Here is a 22,401-nt window from a genome sequence, read left to right as displayed (position 1 = left end):
ATCCTCACTATCTGACAGCATTATTTCTCCACAGTAACATTAGAATCTACATCAAAGTGACATGGAATAAAGTGAATATAAGTAAAATTCTGTCACTGTTGTATATTTTCTCAATAAAAGACCATGATTCATAAGTTTCCAGCTCTACAACATAGTCCCAGAACAGAAAATGTGTTTCAGTCTGATTTGGATATTAACATATTAAGGATTAAGGTTTGAAAGAGAAAAATAATGCCCTTACTGGCATTTAAAATAATTTGAATAGCTTTGAATTTTAATGCTGCATTGCTAATAGATTTTTTGATAAACAGTCTTGTCAGTCAAAGAAGTAAATTTGGCAACAAGAAGAAGGTGACTCAAGTTATAGACAGAGAAATGTAAGAGAGAGTGTGTGAAAAAGAGCATGTGGGAAAGCAGGCGTGTTAGAAAGTGAGACAGTGGGCGAGATAAAGAGAGCATAAGGGCAGAACTGTGTGAGAGAACGAGATGGATAGACATGCAGTCTGATTGCCATTTGGCGTTTGATAAGTAGAAAGTGACCCAGCTGAGGTCATGTCACGATATGTCTACTGACTCTGCCAACTCAGAAGGACAGAAGGAGAGATGAAGATATATAGAGAAAAAAATTACCACAAATTCATATGCAAATAGGAGACTAATAAAGTGTTTATCCTACAACTTTAAAAGTAATGTCTGTACAATTAAACGCTGTAGTTCTGGGTAAGCCAAGACCTCCAAATCCCTGTAAAAACAATTACTTAATCAGGTAATAAACCACTACAACATCTACAGAATTCTGGAAGTATCTACCATTGATCTTTTTGTTTGTTGTTGTTGTTTTTTTTTAACTATATACAACAATGACTTAATGTTAGAGATATGTGAAATTGATTTATTCTTAAAATGAAAAACTGTCCTTTAAAATGACTGATAGTGGGCTCCTTACAAAAATAAGTATTGCTACATTTGTGTAATTCTGAAACGTCACAGGAACACTAACTTTTTTTGTTTCTTTACCAAAATAAGACAGAAATAAAAGAGAGTCATTTCCTGTTCTAATGAATGCAGAAATATGAAAATAAATTATAATCCAGAAAAAGTACATTTTTTCTGCTACATACATGATGCTTTCGGTCCTGTTATAAAAATGTAGCAAATGGTAATCATTCCTTATCTATTATAAAATCACGTAATATTGTACATGATTTTTATGTTTGATTTTATCAACCTAATGTTAACTACAACTGACCAAGACTAGAAAGGATTTGATTTAATTTAATTTGGTTGTGATACAAAAATCAAAACCATAACCATGACAATAATTATAATGGGTCTCATTATAGACACCATACAAAAACTTGAACTACAATACAGAGAGACATATGTAGAATCTTACCAGTAGGTAGGGCAGGATCCATGGTGGGCTTTTCCCAGGAGTTGACTTGTTCCCAGGTAAAACCATTGGTTCCCAGAGAAACACTGTATCCACAGCTGCTATATGACTCCTCAAATGTACAGCCACCTACAAAGAAATAGAAAAAGATGCATGCATTTATACATGACGATGAATTCACTGAAGCAGCGGTTGAACCTCAGAACTGCAAATGATAGTCAAAGATGGAAATGTAATGTGTAAGAAAAAAAATGACCAAAATTAAACAAAAAAACTTTAATTGTTATAATTGTTACAGTTTTAGCCTTGAGTTGGTAACAGCTGATAGTTGTAGCAAGTCAATTTGCCCAAAGTTAAAAGTCTTTCAACTGTAGGAAGCAGCAAGCCTTAAGCAATTACTGTCACAAATGCAAAAAAGTAAGATCCAGCACTACATCCGTTTACTAAAAAAGGCATGAGATGAATCATTATTTTTGCATTACTTTAACAAAGAAGGCTTTAAAATGAATGCAATTTGAATCCCATATTGTGGGAACTCGTACTGAGATAGTTGAAGAGTAGAAAGAGGTTATAAAACAATCATGTAATAGCTAATGGTGACCATAAACAGAATTAACAGTAGGGTCTGATCTAATGAAATTCTTAATAATTGAAACTTCTCCCTATTTATGCGACGACAAATACGGTCTTTATAAGCTCCCTTGGTACTGTTAACAATATAATACCAATTAAGTTAACAGCGTGAATTGAAAGTGCCAGTGCAGACAGACACTGTCACAGTTTATCAGGGAAGTGAAGAGAACAGGGGGAGTGAGAAAGAAAGAAAACAGACTTTATGAGAGAGGATGCCTTTGCAAGAGAGAGTGAGAGAGTGAGTGAGGGGCACATGAAGAGAAAGCTCTGTGTGTCAACATGATTAAGTCACAGTGTCTCATCATTATTTCATGGCCCAGCTAAGACACATTTTCCACTGCATTAGCCTTCTCTTTTAGCCTCAAGCACTGCATACACACACATCTGCAACAGAGTCCCTTAATTAGACATATGCTTTGACACACAACCGTTTTAATTTGTTTTGAAGTATTTGAAATTGGAGAACGTCATTGCTTTATTCACGAAATCATTTAATGCTTACTTTTTTTGTCTGCCTCTTTGTCCCAGTCATCCACCGAGGAAATAAATGCCAGTTTAAACTTCATCAAACATGTTTTTAGATTCCAACAAGGCCAAATCAAGATGGCTTTGATGCTTTGTAGAATATTGGCAGCATTTAACTGCAAAATCCTTCTGTGGTGTTGTAGCATAGCTGTTGTGATGAGAGCTTAAACTGTACATCGCCCACTGGCTTGTGAAGTCTTATCTTGAAGCTAGCTTTGAAGTGAGCATTTTGGTCCAGACATGACAAATAAGGGGACATCTGACTAGGAAACTGCATGTTTATGTTGTAGGTAGACCTGGCCTAAAGCTTGCACTGTTTTAAATTTAAAAAATGACCTTAAACTACAATATAAACTCATCTGCACAGTGTTTACTGAGGCTACAGATCAAGTGAGCTAGGCTGTTCTCCTTTAGATGTCTATGCATTCTTACCTTTTTATTGTAACCTAATGATTTGGTTACAAATCATCACGGAATTGCCGCAAATCATCACCTGTTATAAATTGCAAATAATTCAGGTTTAAAGGGCTTTGCATTGGCTTCATTTTTCAGACCTGGATGCTACATAACCGAATTTCCCAGAGGAACCCACCCGAGGGATTAATAAAGTTTTATCTTGTCTTATCTTACATCCATCTTTTACATACAGTCGGTGGATAATGCTGACGTGTCAAGCAAGTGTCCATTTTCTTAAAAAGACTAAGAAACAATGGCTGAGTCACACCTTGTGACTGTGGCTCTGCCTTTTCTCGTCACTACAGACTTGGTGTTGAGAATTAAGGCTAGTTCCAAGCTATGAGGCAGGTGAGACTTCCACAATCCTATTATTGAGGATATAGGATACAGAGAGCTGGAGCATTGTTTACTCATAAAACATGCACAGGTTTAAAATGCACAGCAGATTGCATATCCATATATCCATATATTGATATCTTTAATACACACCCTCTGAATAGGGTCTAAAATATATGATATGGTTTTGATTATGCTTCTTCAAGCAAGCCTTACATCAACTGGGAAATGAATTTGAAAAACATGGGGAAAAAATTCATCCATCTGCATTCCGTTTGAAAAAAATAACCTCCAGCAAAGGGTGAAAACTAGGAAAACACTATTTTTCTCACAGATATGAAAATAACTGTTATAAATTAATCAATACAGAGATAATTAGCCTTTATCGCCCCCTCGTTGTTCAGTGATCTCATTAGAAATGAAAAGAAATCAAAGTGAACTCATTAGAACAGAGGGATAAACAGGCAAAGGGGGGCTGTGGGGTATCTATCAATATTCAATATCAGAACTGCAATTTTAAGGACCACAATCAGGGCACGAGAAAGAGAGAGAGAATTGGCTCACAGCAGTAGCCAAACATTCAGTATGTGTGTGTCAATGCCCCTGATCTAGTTTTGAAATTCAGCACGACTCCTCCCCTCTCTGCACGCAAACATAATCACATGTTCTCAGTCATAAAATGCATTTCCATAATGAAAACATAACACTGCTACTCGAGTGTGATCTGAAGCATAGGCGTGTGTGTGTTCTTGTGTGAAAGTGGATGCGATGGTGAGAATGTGTTGCGGCGGGATGGTACGTGTATGGGCTCATGTATGTGTCATTGCTTTTATGCATCAGCCATTATTGTTTGCGTCTGTGCATATGGTAACGTGTGAATTAGTGTGACACCAAAACAAGCATAATCTCTTTGTGTATGAAGTTTAGCATTAATGTATAGGATATATAAGGATATATAATCAATTAATAATACTGCAGCCTATGCATACATGCACAGATAAAGATACACATGCACAGAGAACAATCACCCCATGTGATGCCTGTTATATGATTATTAATCAAAATTCCCTTAAAATGGGTTTGTGATTCCCTTATTGTTTAAATTTGGCAGCACTGGTTTGCTCTGCTCTTTGGCACTCTGTAGTTTTCTGTTAGTCAGCAAACGTGTTTCCCTAAAATTGTCAACTTCTATGTCATAGCATAATGGAAAACAACTTAGTTTCCATCATCTCGATTAAATAAACCACTTTTCTGAATTACAATAAAATGCAGGAAACAGGAAAAGCATTCATGTTTCACTTACACTCTCGTGAATAGTGTAGCCTATACATGAAAGGTGGCTCATATTGAAAACTGAGCTACATGTACCCAACAATCTGCAGCTCTCTAAATGTATCTGTAAAAGCACAAGACTCCTCCTGTGGGTTTCCAGTAAATGCTGGTGTATTGATGCATGCTGCTTTTAAAAGCGGCTGATATAAAGTCATTGTTCTATCAAAGAGGTTTTTCAGTATTATAGCGCTATTACAGTATCATTTATTGTACCCAGACTCTACTCAATATCTTATCTCATGCATTTTTGTTAGTGAGTCATAATAGTTCCCTTTCTCTATGCTGTGCTGTTTACTTCACTGACATTTTGTTCCTAAAAATAAAAATTAAAAAATTAAAAAATGCATTTGGAAAAACAACGAAGTCTTCCAGGTAGCTAGGGTTGTGCCGATGGATGATGATATCAGGGACTGACGATAGCCAACTTTTAATGTAATTTCCCCATTGATAGATTAAATTAATGTCATTATTATGAAATGGGCATGCAATGGCTGTGTATGGAGCAGTTACAGTGACCCATCATCATCAAATCTGAGAAAACCGGAGATTGTTCCTAACTGCTGGATGGATGTTTTAAGCTAGAGCACAATGTGACAGTAAATTTGCAGAAAAAGTTCAGCTTTGTTCAGCTTTGAACATAATGTAAACAGCGAGGAGAGTGATGTGAAAAATTTTGCACAGATAAAGACAAACAAACTGGACAATAACTAAACAAAGAACCAGCAAACATTACAACTTTTAAAAATGTTGTCTACCGTCCCTCAAAGGTGAGCACTGTAACGTAAAGTTCATAACTGCAACTTTGCATATCGCTACCTCTTGTGACAGAATTTACCGATGCCAATGACTCTGAGAAAACTATTTTATTGCAAAGTTTTCTGATTTTAAATGCTGATGTGACTGATTGGTCTTTAAGCAGATGGTTTGGTGTCTTCAGTGCCAGAGCATCATTTGTCTTTCAGTCTGCTGTGGTTTAACCACAAAGAATGATCTCAGTCTTACTTTAGCCACTTAATTCCTCCCTTGTAAGTGTTCTCTCATTTTTGGATGGTGTCACATTTATTTGCATGCTATACCTTGCTGGCAGCCAGCGAAAAATATTTAACCAAGATAAAAAAAAAAAAAGAAGATCAACTCCAGCTCCTTGCAGTCAAACCTATGATTTTCTGGCAACAGAATTTGGAAACTGTTTTGCAAACTTGTTTTTCAGTTGAGTAATTCCAGTTTTGCATTTAACAACTCCAATATCCCAATGAAAGCTTTAATTTTTTTTTTTTTTTTTACAACTCATCAGCGGCAGTTATTGTCAACAAATTAATAGGCAACAGAGAAATTACAAGGACTTATTGTTGTCACTGCAGTTGAGATGTAATTTTTTTGGCTGTCAACAAAACAGTCTCACCAAAGCTTAATAATCAAAATGATAATTACTTTATTACAGTGCTAAAGGTTTGCACAAATGAGGTTTAAAGAGACAAGTGTGAACACATTTCAAAAGGTAAAAGCAAATTGTGGAAACTCATAAATTTAGAACCTATTGAGAGATGGAATCCAGGTAACAGAACTACAGCATTACTTCCTCCCCAAAGGTTTCAGTCTATTTCTAATGGGATTGTATTTTTAGGCCACAATTTATCAAAGAGTGAATATGGCCTGATTCATTTAAAATGTATTATCAACACAAGTGCACGATAGCATGTAATTACCCAAATGTAATATGTGTCGTCTAAGTATGCTGTAAAATGATACAATGTCACTTAACAATATTAATGAATATTTATGTTTTATAAGGAAGTAGGTTATTGAGGAAAGATGCATGCAGAAGTGATTTCTCTGCTTGAGCTCATTTAGCCTTTTGGTTAGATTACATAGATCAAATCAACTCTATATCAACATAATAGATGCACACACACACACACACAAACACACACGGTCATTACGCAAGCAACCTAGCTTTCATCCACAAACGCTCGTAAACATGAGGATATAGCAAAGCAAATCCCCATAAGAGCAAGTTGGTGCCCTGAAAATATCCACTTACGGACACAGGAACATATCTTCTAATGATAACACTTATTTAGACAGAATTCCCTGTCTTTCTTATGTTGAAATTTTCATTCCCCAGAGGCACCAATAGCAGCCATTAAAGCCTTTCATGTCAGCAAAAGCTAACGCAGTTGGACAGGACCCATGAAGCCACAAACCAAAGGAGGGCACCCAGAGGCGTCAGACTCTAAAGAGTCTGTTTACTGCTCACTTAGATAACATCAACTGATCCTGAGCATCACTGTATGTTCAAGTATGTGTGCTGGAGCAAACCCAGGTCATGTTACTCTGTGTTCATATGTGAGTTGTTGTGTGCTGAGCAAAACATTTAGTAAACCAAAAGTGGATAGTAATGAACTACTATGTGAAGCTGAACTTGATTATTTCCATTTCTCAGTACTTCTACACCATATCACTGGGAGATGTTGCATGCAAATTAAAATCTCAACAGTAACCTGAGGTGGCTACAGAAACTGAATGTAGTTTTGATCTAGCTAAAAACTGTAAATGAATCATAAACATAACCGAGGAACAAGAAATCAAAGGACGTACTGTATAAACTGTACACACATATATTTAATATGGTTTTTATTTTTCCTATATTTCCAGTTTGGTGTACTTTGTGTGTTTAGAGCTCAGTTCACATTTCCAGGCATACAAGTATCCAACAGGAAAGTCTGAAAAACACAGGTATGGCTTAATATATGAGTGTGTATGCCTCTGCATGTGTAGGCTTTCACTGAATAAAAGTGAGTGTACTTTACTCACGCACGCCCATCCCTTAGTTAGCTTGAATTAAATCCACTGTCAGCTAACATGCCAGGAGCTTTAAATATTCCCATTAAGTCATTTAAAACATATGCTATTATATGCTATTTGCTCCCATGGTCTCCTTTCACACACACACAAAGACACACACACACCCCAAGGCAAACAAACTCACTGGATATCTAAATGCCATTACTACCACCCGAATACGCTTGGATAATAAGAGAAAGGAGGCAGAGATTTGTTAGAGTAACACACAACTGGAACAGATGGATATGAAGTCTGTGTGTGTTCCAATTTATAAGTGTGAGTGTGAGACAAAGTGTTTGGTGGTGGCAGAGGTGAAATAATTCTGTTCATGCAACCAAAACTTGATTTAAAGAAAAAAGCCAAAGTTGCAAAGTGAAACGTTTTGGGATTTTGCCCGAGTCACATCAACGGTTTTGTCTGGAGACGAGGGAATGGTAAGGGAGAAAGGATGTTTACTATAAACACGGGTGCTACTTTTACAAGTACTTTATTAAAAAGGAGTCAAGTAATTTAAAACACGGAGGATACTGGTATGTTTATATACAGTAGCTCTGTGAATTGAAAAGCTTGGAGTTCGAAAGTCAGCCCAGTGAAAGAAGCAGTGAACCTAGTGAACCTATGCTAAATCCAATTTATTTGTAAAGAAGAAAAAAATTGAAACTTGTACCAAAATACTGGTAGACCAAAGGTCACAAGTTGTAGTTGATTCTGAAAGGTCTTTAGGAGGGATCTCCAGTGTTTGTATGAGAGCAGAATGTAAGTGAAAAGGAAACGAGCATAGAGCCCTAAAACAGATGGAGTGCAGGTGTTAAAGATATGATCTGGTAACATGCAAATGATAACAGGTACTGGTGTATGCAAAGAATTTCATGTAATTGTTTTGGTATTTTCATGTTTTGCATTCTTGAGTTCAGTGAAAGACCAAAAAAAATAAGAGGTAAACAGTGAAATTTTTGTTAGTGTCTGCATTACGTAGAACTAATGCCAACATAGGAGCTACGGAGATGCGCTTGGATGCAGTCCTCCAAAAAGTCGACAGCGTGTAACCTGACGGCAATGTCAGTGTCTGTAGCTACAATACTGACTGGTTGGAAATTGGCTTAAACTGGAAAGAGACAGACAGCTGAGCTAACAACATGAGCACAAGCAGTGCTGTGGTGAATTTTCCACCTTCTGTCTCCTCTGGAGCAGCGGCTAAGCTGAAGGACTGACAACAACAGAAATACAAACAAGTGTAACCAACAGACTGGTTGTTCTACATATTCCTGACACTGGCGCCAGATAATAATAGCATTTAAACATGGATCTGGAAACCTCTGCATAGCACAGATGCAGTACCTTGCCAGGTGCTTAAGCCAATTATTGAATACTCAAACCACTCTGAGGGAGCAGGAGACTCAGTGAATGACAGCAAATGATCGAGATCATGAGCAACGCATAAAAGAGTCAGGAAATGAATGAGGTACTTACAAACAGGCAAGTTAATAATTGAGGGGAAAGTAAATACGTGTATGAGCATGTTAACTGAGTAACCATAAATAATTAAATGAGGGAGTAAACATATGAGTGTGTGAAGCTGTTTTCACAAATTAATTCTGGATGATATTGGGAGAATCAGTCTGAGACAATCAAACATCACACTAAGCACCGCTAACTGTCCAATCAAACTTTTCAGACATATGCGTTCTCACATGCACATCAGTTGCATAATGGCTGCTGGGCAAGTGAGCCAATGAGCAAGCAGGCAACAGAGTAACTAAGTATCATATTACACAAATGTGAGAGGGAGGAATTGAATTGGTGAAAGGGTGAGGACATGAGTGAGGAAGCAAATGTTTGAGTGAGTAAAACAATGGTGAATGATGAAGTAGGCAACGAGGGATGAATGATAAATTTAGTAACTGAGAGAAGTTAACGAGTAGATCAGCGGTCCCCAACCTTTTTTGCGCCACGGACCGGTTTATGCCCGACAATATTTTCACGGACCGGCCTTTAAGGTGTCACGGATAAATACAACAAAATAAAACTAGTACCGGTACCGAAAAAAAGACGATTTATTCATAACACACGTGAAAAGACCCAGGAAAACCAAGTTAACGATAAAAACGATAACAAAATAATGCTGAAAACCGATAAAAAACCCTGAAAACCACACATTTCACACCTGAGCCTCAACTCTCGCGGCCTGGTACCAAACGACTCACGGACCGGTACCAGTCCGAGGCCGGGGGGTTGGGGACCACTGGAGTAGATGACTTAGCAAACTAGTGAAAAGCAGATAAGTGAGAGGATTATCAACGGTTGTTGCTTTCAATCATACTTTCTTTGCAGTGTCTATGTGCATGTGTGTGCGTGTGTGTTAAAGTCTTAAGAGAAAGGAAGTGTTTTCCTGACGGGCCTATAGTGACTTTAATTGTCTGCAACATGAATCAATAAGAGACCTGCCTCATAACCTTAAGTTCTGCATGAAAGAACACAGAAAGCAACATCGCCACCAATCTGTTTCACTGGCTATCACACACAACCACAGACACACACTTCAAGCTTTATGACCACACACGACACATGACACATGAAAAAAGGCCCTCACATAAAAGCCAGCGTCTGCATGTATTGTGTGTCAGTATTGAATTTGACCGGACAGAAGGGAAACTCCAAAGTCAAAGTGGAAGCATCAGAGCATATAGGAGATTTTATTCACTACATTTATATACCCACAACCATATCCGCATTGTCCACCCATACCCATTCACTTCACGACAGTTTGAATCAAGCAATCTAAATCTGATAACAAGAAGTTACCAAAATAAGTAGTTATTTGTCTCACACATAGACATAAATTGTCTGATTTATGTTCTTTATGAAGCTGCAGTAATTTTCTTCCACTTCCCAAAACACACTTTAACCTCACCCAAGTCAAGTAAGCACAACACACACAGAGACATGTTTACAGCACAAACAAAATGGATATACACACTTGGAAATTGAGTTAACCCTGTTTGGCCCTTGACTGGCAACCAAAGTAGCCAGGTCTGTTCTCAGTTTAACATGGTTTGACCCAACAGATTAACAAGGCCTGTTTATTAGAAAGGAGGCCATCTGAGTCACCCAGGAGCTGAATTCTCTTAATCCCATTTGAGACAGAGCCATGGTGGTTTGTAGAAACTAGGTAACCTTATTTTGGCATGGAATGAAAACCAAGGTATCTCTGTTTTGGGTTTAAAAATGGTCTAGGCTATTTAAGATCAAGCTAAAATAGGTGCTGTGAATACTCAAATGTGTGGAATAGGGTTTGACTATTTTTGTCAAAGCCTCTGCGATTTCACAGACATGCTCAATGGTTCTTTTGATGCACCCGCTTGATGCAATAATCAGTTATGTATTGATACTTTTAAAGGACTCCTAGCCATCAAATTTAAAAGTACTAGCATAAGCATGATTTTTTTTTTTCAATATGCAGGGTTAGTATTATGAAAGAACCTATTTTAACCCCTTTTTCCTAAAGGTAACCAAGTACAGGACACTCACCCAAAGCTCTCTCTGCATCCACTTTCTTACATGAATGTTGTCAGATACAGGGATTCTGGGCAGTAGTACCAACCACAAGCCTCAACACACCTCTGACATCTGACCAACATTTATTCTGAAGGGAAACGCTGGTTCCCCTTAAAGTTAGAGTATGAAATGTAAATTTCTTTTTAAAAAATGTCAACAATCCTTCCATTTTTTTTAAATTGACACTCACTTGTGTACCACAAAATCAGCTTCACAGGAATTGTTTACAGAACAAGCTAATTCATTTGTTAAAAGAAATGTAGTTTTCTGTTTAGTTAGTTGCACATGTCAGACGTTGTGAACCAACAAATATTTACTATTTTAATAAGAAAAAAGAATCTTAAATTGATTAAATTGTATTTTAATCCTAGAATTTACATATATATGTGTGAATTTCTTTTGTAAAGCATTTTATGTTACAGCAGTCCCAGTCTATATGTCAGGGACTTTTACTGTGAAAGGAAGGGACAGGAAGAAACCCTTTTGGTACATGCCTAGAACAAGTTGGATATCTGGTATTAGTCAGGGAGTGACAGGTCTAATGTTCTCTTTAGACTACTGATTTGAAAAGGACTTCAGTGGGACTTTAATGTATTTGTTGCTGCTAGGATACAAAATTGTGTGGAATTACATAAAGTACTGTAATACCTACAGTATTTTTAGATCAAAGAAAAGAGCTTAAAAAAAGCAATGTTTATCCATATAAATGAGAAACATACCTGATCTTGACTCATAACCCTCTCAGTAACCTTGGTGTAAAGAGGATCTGACTGTGCCAGATATTAGCAACCTTGTGAGTCACAGTCATAAATGTAATGATGAGCTTTCCACCACTTTCCAATTGGTTGAATCACCATAACCAAAGCAGTGCATCATTATTGTTAAACATCCAGTTGGTTTTGTGTCAGCAGACATATGTGGGTTACTCAGCCACTTATGTCATGCATGTGACATTGACATAACAGATTGTCAGAAATTTCTAAACTTTTAAAATTGTTAGACAATCTGAGTCACAGTTGAGTCATTTGGAGAAAAGACACACATACAGGAGACAATGGTACCCAGTGATAGTCACACTCACTCTCAGTGGAACCCAAAGCCTCTCTCTGTCACACACACCTCCACAGGGGTACTGTAGAGTTTGTGAAATTCCTGATGTGGTCCTGTTGCTATTAGCATGCTAATCCTGCTCTGGATTACAGTGCTGTCAGAGCGCTGCATTAATAAACCACTTCCACCTCCACCCTGTTCACTCTTAAACTCACTTTCATGGTTGCACAGGCACAAACGCATATTCCTCTGCTTTTTGACACTCACTGTAAGCAAAAAAGTGCACACATGTGCACGATGTCTTTGTCGCAAACATGCACTCGCAGCACAGAGGAATTTTAATCCTAATACTCTCATTTACACTCTGTCATGTTTTTGGAGGAATTTAGAGCCACAGAGAGGAAGAGATTCTGAGTCATCACAATAAGCAGCACTTTGACAGGAGATATGAGAGTGCTGTAGGCAGTTTGTGAATACCCTGAAATCCTTATGGGGCATCAGAGTAGTAACTTTCAGATGTTTCTTTTTATTAAATAACAAGGTTTCAGAGTGAGGTTCACAAGTCATTTGACCAAGGGTCAGCGGTCATACTGCTTGTCATCAGTGCACCTCCAACTGCGATTAGTTGTGTGCCTTTAGTAATGTCAATAGTTCAACAGCGTGGGGGCAAAATCTGTCATGCAGAATGGGTACTAATGCAGTTTTGATCATTTAAAAGTCTGCACTTGCCTTTACCCAAACTTTAAAGTTAACGAGACTGTACGGCTCCAACTGGCCCTTTCAAGGGCACACACAAACACAGGGCCATGAGGATAAGCCCTCATACACACACACTCATCTCTAACACATACAGAGAAAGAAGCAGGCCAACAGAAAGACTGATATCTGTGCACACACAAACACACACTCCTGAATCCAGCTCTGGAGACTCTCTCACACACTCTCTGTGGTGCTCATTAGGAGAGGTAGCAGGTCCAGCCCTCCTCCTGGCAAAACTACAGGGTGGACCAACTCCCTCCCTGTCCTCCTCTCTTCTTCCTCTCCTCTTCTCCTGTCAACTTCAGCGTTCCTCTGCTACTCTTTCACTACTCTGTCACTTCCCTTTTCTCTCTCTGCATGTATTTTTTTTACTCTTCTTTTTACTCTCCTGTCATTTTTTTTACTTTTATATTATATTTTGCCCACATTTTCTTTGATTTTTCTTCTTACTACTACACTCGCTTACTGTTTCATCATTCTCGTGGTTTCTCGACTGCCCCACTTACCCCTGTCCTACACCTCTCTTTTTTTAATGCCAACTCACCTCATTCCTTTCTTCCCTCGAGCAAGTTGTTTCTCTTATCTCGTAGTCTTATTATTCTTTTATCCTGGACCTTAGTTTCACTGCCAACATTAGGCCTATCACTAAATCAGCTTTTTTGGCATCTCATAAATATAGTTTAACTGAGAGAATACATGCCCCAGCAAAATCTACAGAAGCTCATTCATGCTGTATTTCTCGAGTTGACTACTGCAATGCTCTTTTTATTTGCTTCCATAAAAAGATCTTGATGCTGCAAGAATTTTAACAAAATCCAGGAAGACAAAGCCTATCAGCTGCCTACAGTGGCTTCTAATAAAATACAGGATTCAATTTAAAATATTATTTACTCATTATAATTCGCTAAATGGCTTGTACCCAAAATATATATAGGATTCTTGATGAATTAAGGTATAATCTGAAATCTGATCAGTTAGTACTGTAGTAGAGAAATGTGAATCTAAAAAGAGTAAAAGGCATTTAGCTGCTATGCTGACAATCGTTGGACTAACCGCTAACTAACCATTGAGGACAGATCGTCTCCAACCTTAGCTGTTTTTAAAAAAGCTCATTTAACGGAGTAGCTGTACAATCATTTTTATTACTGTTGTTTTCATTTTTTTTATTGTTGTTGTTACTGTTATTAATACTATTTCTGTCTTTTTTTCCTTGTTTACTCTTTTATTTTTGGTTTTAATTTTATCTTTAAAGCATTTACAATGACTATAGTGTTTGAAAGGTGCTATTACTAAACTTTAGTTTAGCAGTCAATTTCACAGCGGCTCCTGGTTACCTCACAACCACTTACTAACTGGTTGAGAAATAGACATTTTTCTCTAGCGACCACTAGTTGACAGGTGATCACCTGCATATATGTTTCTGGAAATTTAGATCTCACCAAAGCAATGTCTTACTATGTTCATTCAATATTTTTGACACTTCTCAATGTGTTTTGTTACATCTTGATTAATTAGTGAACTGTGAGCCTAAGCAGTCCGTAAATATTCATAATTCAGTGGATTTCCTGCTTATATTAGTAAAGCGTTAGAGGGAGACTTGCCATATTTTGCTATGAACTTTTGTCGATGTTGGACACCAAAGCTATGAATGCGTCAGTTCAAGTAATATTAGCAGACTGAGATTTGGAAATATATGTCTTCCTAAACAGGAAGCAGACATTTTATACCCAACATGAAAGGATCTGACAAACTGTGACACATGTCTCTGACACAGTGAAAGACGTGTAAACAAAATAAATATGAAAAAAGCAATACTTGTATAACTAACTTGCTCTGATCACTCATTTTCAATGCAAATGCAGCCAGTCACACGGTGCTCATGCTGCCACATATTTGAACTCGTGTTTGTGCCGAAGAACGAGTTTAACTGCAAGCATATTCTCATTGAAGTTTGTAAGCTACAATTTTCTTTGGGAAACATGTAACATTTATGAGCCACAATCAAGTCACTTTTTCAGAATATCTAATGTAGAGTCGCCAATACAGAAACGGAAAAATGTCTTGATGACAACTAAATTGTGGGTGCAATTACAGTATTCAGAAACACATTGTAAAGAGCCATAGAGGATGAGTCTGCACCACTTCTTAGCAAATGATTAGAACATTTTGTTGTTTGTCAAATCAAACAGTAGAAAAGGGAAGTGATGGTGACATTGTTTTTCCAGCTTTTCTTTCTTTTTTGAAATATAGATTGTGACTGTCTGAAAACAAGCTTTGGTTCGATGCTTTAAACTGTAAAATATCTGTGAAGGTTCTCAGTCATCCAGGTCATTGTAGTCAAAGGAAGAAGCTTCTCGGATGAGAGGTGAAACGTCTTCAAGCAACTTAAAGAAGTACAGACGCTTTTCGTTGCAAGCTCCTTTGACTTTAAACTGTAAACAGAACTTTCTTATTGTTGCTGTGTGTTACGTTTCTGCCTTTTTTTTTTCATTTTATTTTGAAGCATCTCTTTCTATTTTGAATTCAGTTCAATTCATTTTTTTTAACTGGCACCAATTAACAATAACAATAACCTTAAGGCGCTTCATATTGTAGAGTAGAGAATCCACAACATCAAAGTGGTAATTATTTATCGAACATATAAGGCAGAAAAGCTGTGACAGAAGGAAAGGTGGAGACGAAAGAGCTGAGCTAATCAGTCAGTTTATCAACATCCCATCCAAGAATTTGAAAATAACGTCAACATTCATATTATCACTGAGACAAGGACATCTGCTCCGTCGTGGTCTCCCTCCAATTTCTTGATGTGTTTACCAAATGATTTCAGTCTTTTTTAGACCCTGCCATTCCTCTCTGGCCCACTACTCACGATGAGCTTGCTTTCTAGCACCTGGCACATAATCCCTCCAACTTCCAGTCGTATAACACTGAGTCAGTCAGATTCATCTTACTGTGTATGACTCTATGTTCAAACTGGAAGTCACTTGTGAATACTGCTAAACCCATTTCAGGGTTTTCAAAGAAAGCACGTGACCCTCAGGTCTTAAGATTCACAATAATTTAAGAACTACATTTATTATGGAAATATTGCTTATGCATGATTAAAAATATATAGTGTGACTGACCTTGACATTTCAAACTAAAATTAAGTTTGTGATTCATGATCATATCTATTTTTAAGCCAGTTGTTTTAACTGCTTGCAGACACTGGAGCTCGGCAAAGGATGTCTGATCACCATTAAGATTAGTATACACAAAAATACATTCTAGTTAACACTTTTGTGCTTGACCTTTGATGCATCGCTGCCAGTTGGTGAAATTTAACAGAAGACAGAACAGTATGGTACAAATATCCACTGTATTTTAATTGTTATGAGCCTATAATTAAAAATACATGAATGTCAATGCCAACTCAAACGCATCCCTTTGAAAAAGTATTAAAGGTTTCCATTAACGTAACTGCCCTGTACTTATTATTAAAATAACTGCTCTAATGCTTACACATAGACACAAAAGATACAATTTTAATGTCTCGTGAGTTCGAGGTTTTCACTTCACAGTAACACTCACCACACACACACACCACATGGCTGGCAAATACAAAGCACATCTACTCCACATGATTTACCCTTGAGCAAAAGCCAGTTTAATCCCTGTAAATATTCATAACGGGGAATGTGTAGGTTGAAGTGGCCCTTCACTCACACCTCTGGCAGGCTTAATACTTAATTTAAATTAGCTGGAATGCTGAAAGCTCCTCTTAGCAATGCTTTAAGCCATCACTGAGCATTTAGTCCACTTCAAATTGTGAAACTCACATAATGGCAGATAGAGGCTGTGTAGGTCCTCTTTATCTCAGTCAGTAGCTTTTGTCCTGTCTTGGACAAAATCTAGAGTAACCGATGGTAGATTCAGACCAATTTCCACAACAACGTTACCTACGGTTCCCGATTTTTTCTTTCTATTAAATTCTGCATACATTTGTTTTTGGTGCCCACTGACCCCTTCTGATTTCCATGAAGCATGTCCACAGATCTGTTTTATGCAAAACAGGACAGTTAAGTTTGAAAAGTGTTGGGGAAAATCAGACACTTTATTTCATATTAGCTTCTCTTCAGTGGCTCACTATTAAATCCAGAATTCATTTTAAAGTTACACTAAGTCATTTTTGAGGTAATTTAACAGAAAAGAAACGATAGAATCATAAACATATATTGATTAGTGTCTTCCAACAAATTAATGCATTTCAAATTCAGAATGAATCCATTAAAAGAAATTGGAGTGGGCGCCGGTTTGTGAAAGTCATCACACCATCCTGAATACACTGGCCGAGACTGACTATGCCGTTCCACCTAATTGCATTTTATGTGTGACTAGAGACCAGCCACATACGTAGTAAGTTACTTAAAATGTAAAGATCATACATAACTCTTAAAAATGACTTCTGGAGATAAGCCTTATGGCCGGACAAGATGAGAACTTTTATATCTGGAGAAAAGTTCTTGTCATGGCTGACCATAAAACTTTTCTCCAAAATACATTTGGCTTATCCATGTGGGCAGCTGCAAATTCCAGTTGAGCTTGAAAGTGTTGATTTTGGAGCAGGAGCTGCTTTCTTGATCAGCATCCTCTCAGGCAATGAGGATGTAAAACTCATTTCATTGCGGACAGTAATGCTGGTATTCCAGCAGTTTCCAGTTCACAGCATGCTGGAGCCTTGTTGGTTCTTGGGTTTTTTTTCTGAACATCCTACATTTTATTTTATCTGACGGTGAAAGTTTGGGTCTTCTTTGGTACCCTGGCAAAGTGGGGACACATTTAATAACTTGTACTTAGAGTTGTTTTAACTGATGATCCTGGAATCTGCAGTTGGTTAAAAATGATCTGTTAAACTTTTATAATGGAGTTCCAAATGCCCTGTCATCAAGCCTGTTCAAAATTTGTGGACTATGCTTAAAAGCTGAGTTTATGCCAAGTCTACCAATTCTGCCAAGAAGAGCAATATCCAGCCAGAACTATGCCAGAAGCATGTTGATGACTACTAAAAGCATCTGGTCGAGGTCAAACTTGCTAAGGGACATTTACCAAATATTAGTGGGGGTGTATGTACCCTTTTGACCCTGTATGCACACTTTTGAGTGTATGATGATGTGTTTGTAAAAAAATCTCACCATAACTGTATACTATTGTAGTAAGTAAGAAAAAAATACAGAATATGAATCTTTGACTACAGGATCTCCACCTATTTTCATCTGTGTCAACCTACAAAACATCAATCCGTTAATATAGTGATAGCAGTACTGATTGTAGAAATGATAAACACACACACACATACGCACACTTGTCCAGTTTTTCATCAGGTAACCTGGGGTTTAACCTGTTTAAACTGAGGCCTGTTCTTTCATCAAAAGCAGATTAGCTCCACACACACATGCTCACACACACATTGACCTGCAAGACTGGTCATGGTAAAATATTGACACACATATATTGAGTACCTATCTTGCTTACTCAATCTCTCTGCAGACTAACGTGAAACAGTTATATGCAGAATGTATTCCTTCTCCCTCCATGACAAAGATTGATTACAGTTAGTGGATTTATTGGAAAAATTAGCCAAGTTTGCTCCTTTCAAGTACACAAACACACACTTACACCCATTTTGTTTTACTCATTTTATAGGGACATATATCTGATATCTGTTTATAGCCTCACACTCTGGGGAGACCCTATAATTTGAATAAAATGAAAACGACAATCTGTATTCCAACAAAAAGGGGGGAAAAGCTACATTGTGCATGAAAGCACATATAAATACAAATGCCTGTGAGGTCATCATTTGTGGTCATGCACCTGCATAAATCAGTGTTCGTTGTCTGAATGTCACTGTGTGTTTTTGTTTTTGTGTGAGTTTTTACTACCTGGGGTCATGTTTTTGAAACCAGGTCAGCCTTTCACCCCAACAAGAGAGCAAGGACAGGCATACCCATGGGCTCCTATGTGTGTTGTTATGTGTGTGTGTATTTATAGTAATGCACAGGTGCACAACTCTCTGACATCTCCCCTCTGCTTTTTCATCATTGTCCTGATTTTATATGTGGATGCATTGCTGTGTCTCTAAAAGTGTGTACTGTCCTGTGTGTTTATTCTCCCCAGAGCCTGCCATTGGCCTATTTCAGACTGAAATGTTACATAGTGATGGTTTTTTTTTTACCTCGATCAGAGTCCAGCTAACCTGTAAATGACCTTGGTCCAACAAAACTAGCTGGACCTACCACTCAAAAATAGTTTTTCATAGCAGGTGCACTAACATTGAACTGATGTGGATGTAGTGGGCCTCTTTTTCTACAATAATGAAAATGTGTTTCCCTGTCACAGGAAAATTAAGATTCAGATTTAGATATTATATGAGTACAAAATATTAATGTCACATTGCTCCATGTAAATGACAGTCTATCAATGTGATACAAAGCAGTTTGATCTTGCGTCACACGGATTTAAAAACAAATACCAAAACCTGGGATTGGGAAATGCTTAAAGATGGATCAGAATGACTACTTTCTTGGTTTTAGGTATAGACTGAAAAATGACCTTGTCTCTCTGAGGGTACTGTAGTTGCTTTTCCTCTGACCCTGCCAATCATTATCCCAAGGGCTTTCTGACTTAAATGTAAACATACGTCAATTGGCTTCTGAAGAAATAACTGATGCATTTCAATAACAATGACTGCCTCAACTGGGATGGTCCTCGCAGGCTTTCTGCTGTGTGGATTTCAGCAGTGGCTGAATACAAAACCAGCATGTCAGTCTCCTGCTGGGCAACTCTCATCCCCAGAGTTTTTCAAAGAGCCAATCCCTTCCAACTGCTGTTTTTGCCTTGAGAGTGCTGGTGCTTGAATTTGTCAGAAAAGAAGTTTTGCTCTCTTCCTTCATTCCTTTCATTATGCCCCTGTGTGTAGGTATAAAGTTGGGTCTAAGAAATACAAGCCAAGATGGGGCCATTATATTGACAAGCTTGTGTGCGCACCTTTATCTAAAATGCAGGCCAGTGGCCAGAATGAAGACTGTGATTAATGAGTCTCTCCATCAGAGATGCTAATCACTTGCAGCTACACACTCCAAACAAGACCTGTATGTGACCTGACTTCATAGTTAAAGCATTCAGAAATGTCTTATCACTTTTCTTCTTTCTAGACATACAGTCACAAAGGCAATTTCTGTAAATAGGAAACTAGCTGGTAACAAATGTTGTAAATTATAGGCAAACATTTTAAGAAAACCTAGTGTGTGTATACACCTTCCTATGCGTGGATGATACTGAGATGCAACTAGTTTTAGTTTTGTGTGTGTGCGTGTGTGTGTGTGTGTGGGGTGGGGGGGGGTTCTTCATGTTGGTGCATGTGTGGCAAGGTGGTAGAGGGTTAAGCAGGGGTGGGGGGGCAAGATGATTGGCAGTTGGTCTGGACCAGGGTGGTCGGCTGGAACAGGGCTTCAGCACAGCCCAGTAGACATGGCCTCACACACACACATTCACACACAAAAACACCCATAACAGGCCTAAGCACATGAGCATGGAATCACTTTCCCTTCAGTACAAATACACACACACAAACACCACAGGGACCTCTCCTCACCTCAACTTGTCTCCCTTTGACAGCTTTCAACAGTGGTCAACACATTCACACATACACACATATACAGAACACACAAAAACAACACACTGAACTCTTGACAGATACATCCTCCCACTCTCCTCCCTGTCACAGTGCTGGCTGCCTCACTACCTATGCGTGGACGTACACATACACACATACTGAAGGACAGCTTGGCTCTTGGTCAGGTCAATGGTTCGTGCTACAGAAACACCTCAACTTGTAAAAGCCAGAGGATAATTTCAGTCTTTCTTCACACTCTGTTCATTTGTCTCCTGCTGTAGTATCTCTCTTTTTCTCCTGCTGCTCATTCTACGGCACAAAAACGAGCCTTAACCTCCTTTTTCTTTCCAAATATTTGTAAAATTCATTCATCATTATCATTTTTATAGTAACAAAAAAGCTTGAACTTCATAACACGCAAGATGGAGGATGTGCAATGTGTAACCTATAGAAGCTTTGTCATTTGTTCAAACTGTGTGTGAGCAAAGTTATCTGCTATGTGTAGACACAACCCTACCCTGGTCCATCCCTTAGGTTAGGTGCCTGGTGCTTAAATGACTAATAGGTCAGTGTTAAGTGGCTTAATAAAAAAATGGTCAACTACAAGGGTTGGACTGAAAATCAGTACAAAGCTGCCAATGTGTGAAGAAAAACTTTAAAAACAGGAAGTCCTTGGAAGGAAAATATGAAGAATAGAGGGATGGCTTAAGATTTCTGTACAGTAGATTAAGTATATACAAAAAGTAAATATGGAAGAAAAAAAGGGGGTCCAGGGGAGGAGGAAGAGGTGGTGGTAGAAGAAGTAGAGGAGGTGGAGGTGGAAGAAGCTTGTTTTTGGCACTGAAAAGAAAGCCATCATTAACTCAGAATTTCCAACTAATAAGTCAAAATTTCAAGTTAATAATCTGAAATTTTGAGTTAGTTCAGCAGTTACATGACACACCTTTACAAAGCTTCCTGACTGGCAGAACTAACTTGAACTTTCTAGTTAATTTCTCAAAATTTCAGATTATTAACTTGAAATGCCTACTCCAAAATTTCATGTTATTTTCTTGAAATTGTATCTTATAAACTCAAAATTTTGAGATGCATAACTGAAAATTTCAAGTTATAGATAGCTCCATCTAGCCTATTTTCATTCGTTCTCCTAAAGAATCTCCTGTTCCAGTTCCTCATTGCACCCCACAAACATTTACATCACAGAGCCTAACGTGGTCACGGTATATTCAATTCTCTTGCCAGGTTTTGTGGGTTTTGAAAAGAGGCTTTAAATAATCTACACATGACTGATTTAGATAAGGTTATGCTCTTATTGGAACAAAGAAAAGTGCCATAATTTCCAATCTAGTGAAAGAACATGAAATAGAAATGAGAAATGAGGCCTTGTGGGAAAAAAAGAAAGAGAGAGCAAACAAAACGACCTTGTGTCAGTCTGTGATTTTTAAAGTTCCAGTTTCTTTATCAAAGAAAACTATGTTTGTCTCTCAAGGGAGGTGCTTGAAATGCATAAATTAAGAACAAATGATCAAAAAGGGGATAAATGGGCAGCTGTAACATGATTGGGCTGCTAATCAAAGCCAGCATTTTCCACTATCCATCAATGATAGAAAGGCACCAAAGCCTTGAGAAGCTTTTGCAAAGTAACCCTTCCTTTGAGTTTGAAAAGGGGTAGGAGGACAAGAACCGGGCTTTCAACTCACTGAAACCACCCCCACAAGTAAACACAGGCATTACATTTTTTCAAAGCAAGTGTGGAAAAAAGTTGAACCGCAAATACAATTTGAAGGTGTAATTCCTTCAAGCAATAAACTAATCAATATGATTTTGATTTATTATGTGAATGCGAACAATCAACCTTTGACTT

At 37.9% G+C, this 22,401-nt stretch overlaps 1 protein-coding gene across 8 annotated transcripts in view; it reads right to left on the bottom strand.

The window, feature by feature from the left end:
- The window catches only part of ptprt (protein tyrosine phosphatase receptor type T), a 310,219-nt gene that overhangs the window by 261,053 nt on the left and 26,765 nt on the right, over positions 1-22,401 (bottom strand). For all 8 annotated transcript variants that reach the window (XM_026167283.2, XM_080301696.1, XM_080301697.1 and 5 more), the window contains exon 2: positions 1,397-1,522. In XM_026167283.2, the coding sequence (XP_026023068.1) occupies positions 1,397-1,522 (126 nt within the window). The remainder of the gene's footprint in view (positions 1-1,396; positions 1,523-22,401) is intronic.

Source organism: Astatotilapia calliptera, chromosome 5, assembly GCF_964374335.1.
Source record: "Astatotilapia calliptera chromosome 5, fAstCal68.1, whole genome shotgun sequence".
NCBI lineage: Eukaryota > Metazoa > Chordata > Actinopteri > Cichliformes > Cichlidae > Astatotilapia > Astatotilapia calliptera.
Note: the sequence above shows the minus strand (reverse complement) of the source record. Positions and strands in the feature narration are given on the sequence as shown.